Source organism: Cebus imitator, unplaced genomic scaffold (assembly GCF_001604975.1).
Source record: "Cebus imitator isolate Cc_AM_T3 unplaced genomic scaffold, Cebus_imitator-1.0 Scaffold427, whole genome shotgun sequence".
Taxonomy (NCBI): domain Eukaryota; kingdom Metazoa; phylum Chordata; class Mammalia; order Primates; family Cebidae; genus Cebus; species Cebus imitator.
This window is the reverse complement of record NW_016107742.1, coordinates 330,179-336,238: the sequence shown is the minus strand read 5'-3', so window position 1 is coordinate 336,238 and position 6,060 is coordinate 330,179. Positions and strand designations below refer to the sequence as shown.

The 6,060-nt window shown below is 51.7% G+C and overlaps 1 protein-coding gene across 16 annotated transcripts in view; it reads left to right on the top strand.

Moving 5' to 3' along the window:
* Positions 1–6,060, top strand: part of ARHGEF2 (Rho/Rac guanine nucleotide exchange factor 2) — a 51,457-nt gene that overhangs the window by 32,128 nt on the left and 13,269 nt on the right. For all 16 annotated transcript variants that reach the window (XM_037731873.1, XM_017509963.2, XM_017509964.1 and 13 more), the window contains 4 exons: positions 906–1,156; positions 1,371–1,496; positions 1,870–1,987; positions 2,183–2,431. In XM_037731873.1, the coding sequence (XP_037587801.1) occupies positions 906–1,156; positions 1,371–1,496; positions 1,870–1,987; positions 2,183–2,431 (744 nt within the window). The remainder of the gene's footprint in view (positions 1–905; positions 1,157–1,370; positions 1,497–1,869; positions 1,988–2,182; positions 2,432–6,060) is intronic.

The following is a 6,060-nucleotide window of genomic DNA, read 5'->3' as shown; positions in this document are numbered from 1 at the left end:
GGCTAATTTTTACATTTTTAGTAGAGATAGGGTTTCGCCATGTTGACCAGGCTGGTCTAGAACTCCTGACCTCAGCTGATCTGCTCACCTCAGCCTCCCAAAGTGCTGGGATTATAGGTGTGAGCCACCTTGCCCAGCTGTGTCCTTCTTTGTACCATCCCCTACCTCTGAAAACCCTTTCCCTTATATCCTCTTGGCCTCCAAGACCCTGCCCCATATCCCACAAGTTGCCCAGTAGGCCCCGCCTCTGGATGCTGTTGGTCTCCAACGCCCTCCTTATCCCTTCTTTATCTCAATCTTCAGTCTTTACGCTATGCTTGTTTCACGCCTAACACCGTGCTGGAGGCTGTGGGAAGCCTCGACATGTAGAAGACATATGGTTCTTGCCCTAAAATAGCTCACAGCTTGAGATGATAAGGTGTAAAGATAAAAAATGGAGCTGGGCGTGGTGGCTCATGCCAGCGATTTTGGGAGGCTGAGGTGGGAGGATCACTTGATGCCAGGATTTTGAGACCAACTTGGGCGACAAAGCAAGACCTCTGTCTTTAAAAAATATTTTAAAAAACTAGCCAGGTATAGTGGCGTGTGCCTATAGTCCCAGCTATTTGGGAGGCTGAGACAGGAGGACTGCTTGAGCCCAGGAGTTCAAGGCTGCAGTGAGTTGTCATTGTGCCACTACACTCCAGCCTGGGCAACAGAGCAAGAGCTCATTTCTGGGAGAAAAAAATAATAAGTTTTTTAAAAGATCAAAATGATTAGAAGATGATCTAACATCATAATAATGCGGAATATCAACCTGGAAGGGACCTTGGAAACCTCACGTGAGCCATGAGGTCCTTATCCTAGGGCCCCGCCAGTTTCAGGCAAGCAAGGGTAGAGGCCAAATGTCCCTCTGTCTCCCACAGAGCTAATCCAGACAGAGCTGCACCACGTGAGAACACTGAAGATCATGACCCGCCTCTTCCGCACGGGGATGCTAGAAGAGCTACAGCTGGAGCCCGGCGTGGTCCATGGCCTGTTCCCCTGTGTGGACGAGCTCAGTGACATCCACACACGCTTCCTCAGCCAGCTGTTAGAACGCCGACGCCAGGCCCTGTGCCCTGGCAGCACCCGGAACTTTGTCATCCACCGCTTGGGTGATCTGCTCATCAGCCAGGTGGGGAAAGGCAGGACCCCTGGGTGACATTCATGGAAGGAGGTGTGACTGGGTTGCGTATTTCTTGCGTCCAAACTCTAGGGGTTGGAGGGGAGCCAGGGAAAGCTGGAGAGACAGGAAGCCAGTCTGTTTAGCAGGAGGCCAGAGGTGTGTCCAGTGGGTACAGTGTGGCTGTGGGGGAATACTGACCTAGACTTGTTCCACCAACTTCCAGTTCTCAGGTCCTAGCGCGGAGCAGATGCGGAAGACCTACTCGGAGTTCTGCAGCCGCCACACCAAGGCCTTAAAGCTCTATAAGGAGCTGTATGCCCGAGACAAACGCTTCCAGCAATTCATCCGGGTGAGCCGACCTCTCCAGATCCCACGCTCATGGCCCAAACCCACCCTCCCTGACTCATGGGGCAGTGCTGGTGAGCTGCACCCACATGGAGGTCAGGCGTTGACCACCTGTGCGGACTACCTACACGTGGATCTCATCAGCAGTAACCCCTCAGAGTGCTAGATCATGTTGTGGTAGTTTCCCAAGCGCTCTTCACTCCTTCAGTTGGTCCTCACTACAGACCTGTGGCTTTGCTATCCCCATTTTCCAAACGTGTCACCTAGGCCAGCGTGAGGTAAATACATGGCCACAGCAGGGCCAGCACCAGAGCTCAGGTACCAGGCCTTTCCGCTGCCCTCCCCTCTGGCCCTGAGCCCTGCCTCCTCCCTTGTAGAAAGTGACCCGCTCCGCCGTGCTCAAGCGGCACGGGGTACAGGAGTGCATCCTGCTGGTGACTCAGCGCATCACCAAGTACCCGGTGCTGCTCAGCCGCATCCTGCAGCATTCCCACGGTGAGTAGGCAGGCCCAGGAGGGGGCTGCTGGGAGACCGCCACCTGGGGCGAGGAAGGGCTTGGGATGACCACAGGAAGGGTGGGGTCGGGTGTTGAACCCTGGGCAGCCTCTAAAGGTAGAATCGAGACACGATGGGAACTGGGGTGTGAGTGTAGCTGGCTGAGCCTTCCCCCATGCCAACCCCCGGTGCCAGGGATCGAGGAGGAGCGTCAGGACCTGACCACGGCACTGGGGCTAGTGAAGGAGCTGCTGTCCAATGTGGACCAGGATGTTCATGAGCTGGAGAAAGGGGCCCGTCTACAGGAGATCTACAACCGCATGGACCCTCGGGCCCAGACCCCAGTGCCTGGCAAGGGCCCCTTTGGCCGAGAGGAACTTCTGCGGCGCAAACTCATCCACGATGGCTGCCTGCTTTGGAAGACAGCAACGGGGCGCTTCAAAGGTCAGACTTGCTGAGCAGACTAGGCAGGAGTTGAGAGTCGATGGAGAGTAGGAGATGCCTGCAGGCCTTAGAATCAACCTCTCTTTATGCAGCCCATACGACAGTGAGACTATGGGAGAAAAAATTGGGGTCTCTGTGGCAGCAAAAGTCAGAATTCTGCAGTTAACTTTATGGACCATACCAGGGCCTTCCTTATCAGTATTTTCTCATTTCTTTGGTTCTTGCATGTCCAGAGAGCTACCAGTTTTACTGAGAAAGACAAAGAAACTCTCAGACTGGAGGACAGGATCAGTTGATTTCCCCAGCTGGAATCCCAGCTACCAGGGATGGGAGTAAGCAGGAGCTTGGGGAGTGCAGCCAGCGAGGCCCAGAAAAGGGGACTGAGCCTGTGAAGGTCAGGCAGGGAAGAGAAGAGACAGCGGAGCAGAGGGGGAAGATCAGGGGCCGGGGCACACTTTTCCCAGGCTCTCTCTCCAAAATTTGTCCGTGCTGGGAAAGTCTTTCCTACCTAAATGAAAGCAAGAGAATAGCAGGCCTTGGCTTTGGGGGTGAGATGTAAGGGACAAAAGGAAACTGTGATACCTGAGGCCAGAGCCTGGCTGAGCCTTTGTACCCATGTCATGAAATCCCTGCTCCCTGGGTTTGGATATCATCAGTCTTCACCAGCCTCTTTCCTTTATCCCTTTCTCTCCTTCCCATCCCTCCCACGCAGCAGCTAAGAATATAAACCATGGGAGATTAAAAATAGCAAGGCTGGAGAGCGTTATTTCTGAAGCATTTAGCAAAAGCCCTCCCCTGCTGTGTGCCCACAGTTTAGTAAAATCCCCAAGGGCAAAGGGTGAGTGTATGTTTTCTCTCTCTCTCCTTTTTTTTTTTTTTTAGAAACAGGGTCTCGCTTTGTTGCTCAGGCTGGGGTGCAGTGGTGCAGTCATAGCTCACTGTAACTCAAACTCCTGGGCTCAAGTGATTCTTCCGCCTTAGACTCTTGAGTAACTGGGGCTGTAGATGTGCACCACCACACCCAGCAAATTTTTAAATTTTTTGTAGAGACAAGGTCTTGCTATGTTGCCTAGGCTAGTCTTGCTCAAACTCCTGGCCTCAAGCGATTCTCCTGCCTCAGTCTCCCAAAGTTCTGGGATTGGAGACCTGAGCCACTATGCGTGGCTTTCTGTGTTTCCTTGATTGTGACATCCAAATTTTTTTTTTTTTTTTTCGAGACGGAGGCTTGCTCTGTTGCCAGGCTGCAGTGCAGTGGCGCCATCTCAGCTCACTGCAACTTCTGCCTCCCTGGTTCAGGCAATTCCCATGCCTTAGCCTCCTGAGTAGCTGGGACTACAGGCGCTCACCACCATCCCCGGCTAATTTTTTGTATTTTAGTAGAGACAGGGTTTCTCCATGTTAACCAGGATGGTCTTAATCTCCTGACCTTGTGCTCTGCCCACTTCAGCCTCCCAAAGTGCTGGGATTACAAGTGTGAGCCACCGTGCCTCGCAAACATTCAAGTTTTATGGAATTGACCTTTGTTTCCTCCTTCAGTCTTGGAGCGCTGACCCCATAGGATCTGAGAGCTTGGAGTGTGAAGCAGACAAATTGAAGGAGGGGCCTGCTGGGATTGACGGAGATGGATGGGTGAGGGATGGTCTTTCAGTCCTCTGTGAGAGGAAGGAAACTTTCTCCCTCCCTACCAAGCTCAAAATTAGAAGTGGGAGCATGCCAGGACAGGGAGAATTTAGGTCAGATAACAAAAAGATGCTCCATTAGTTAGATATTAGAAATGGAAGGCCTGGCGCGGTGGCTTAAGCCTGTAATCCCAGCACTTTGGGAGGCCAAGGCGGGTGGATCACGAGGTCAAGAGATCGAGACCATCCTGGTCAACATGGTGAAACCCCGTCTCTACTAAAAATACAAAACATTAGCTGGGCATGGTGGTGCGTGCCTGTAGTCCCAGTTACTCGGGAGGCTGAGGCAGGAGAATTGCCTGAACCCAGGAGGCGGAGGTTGCGGTAAGCCGAGATCGTGCCATTGCACTCCAGCCTGGGTAACAAGAGCGAAACTCCGTCTCAAAAAAAAAAAAAAAAAAAAAAGAAATGGAATTTAAAAGCTAAAAAGTGTGGTTCAGGGGGCTGGGCGTGGTGGCTTACGCCTGTAATTCCAGGAAGGCTGAAGTGGGCAGATCACTTGAGGTCAAGCATTCCAGACCAGGCTGGTCAAGACGGTAGAACCCCATCTCTACTAAAAATACAAAAATTACCTGGGTGTGGCGGTGCTTGCGTGTAGTCCCGGCTACTTGGGAGGCTGAGGCACGAGAATTGCTTGAACTTGGGAAGCAGAGGTCAAAGTGAGCAGAGATCGTGCCACTGCACTCCAGCCTGGGCAACGGAGTGAGACTCTGCCCCCCCAAAATAAAAAATAGACTGGCAGCAGTGGCTCATGCCTGTAATCCCAGCACGTTGGGAGGCCAAGGAAGGCAAATTACTTGAGATCAGGAGTTTGAGACCAGCCTGGCCAACGTGGTGAAATTCCATCTCTACAAAAATATCAAAAATTAGGCCAGGCACGGTGGCTCACACCTGTAATCCCAGCACTTTGGGAGGCCGAGGTGGGCGGATCATGAGGTCAGGAGATGGAGACCATCCTGGCCAACATGGTGAAACCCCATCTCCACTAAAATACGAAAAATTAGCCAGGCGTGGTGCCGTGCGCGCCTGTAGTCCCAGCTACTCAGGAGGCTGAGGCAGGGGAAACACTTGAATCTCGGGGACGGAGGTTGCAGTGAGCCGAGATCATGCCACTGCACTCCAGCCTGGTGAAAGAGCAAGACTCCGTCTCAAAAAAAAAAAAATTAGCCAGGCATTGTGGCATACTCCTTATTCCTAGCTGCTTGGGAGGCTGAGGCAGGAGAATCGCTTATATCTGGGAGAAGGGAATTGCAGTGAGCCGAGATCACTGCACTCTAGCCTGAGTGACAGAGCAAGACTCCATCTCAAAAAAAATAATAAAATAAAAAACTTAAAATTAAAAATAAGTAAAAAATAAAAGTGTGGTCCCTTTTGCTCTGGGAATTCTCACAAAAATCTTTGCCCCTGTCACCCAAAAAAATACACGTGAGTTGTGTTTCTGTGTAAAACTGTTTACACAACTTCAGAAGGTTTACAGAGCCCCTGAAACCTGACATCCCAGGGAGTCTGTAGGCTGTAGGTTAAGAAACCTGAATCATTCAGGTAAAAAGTGTTTTCCGTAGAAACACTGAGTGACCCCTATGGTCCCTGCTAGCCCACGATGCTGTTTTGTCTGATAGCACATGAATCTTTCTCTGCCCCACACCCTCCCCAACCATTTTTAAGCTGTAAGAATGGGTGGCTGGGTGCAGTGGCTCACACCTATAATCCCAGCACTTTGGGAGACCGAGGCCGGTGGATAAACCTGAGATCAGGAGTTTGAGACCAGCCTGAGCAACATGGTGAAACCCCATCTCTACTAAAAATACAAAATTAGGCCGGGCGCGGTGGCTCAAGCCTGTAATCCCAGCACTGTGGGAGGCTGAGGCAGGTGGCTCACGAGGTCAAGAGATCGAGACCATCCTGGTCAACATGGTGAAACCTCGCCTCTACTAAAAATACAAAACATTA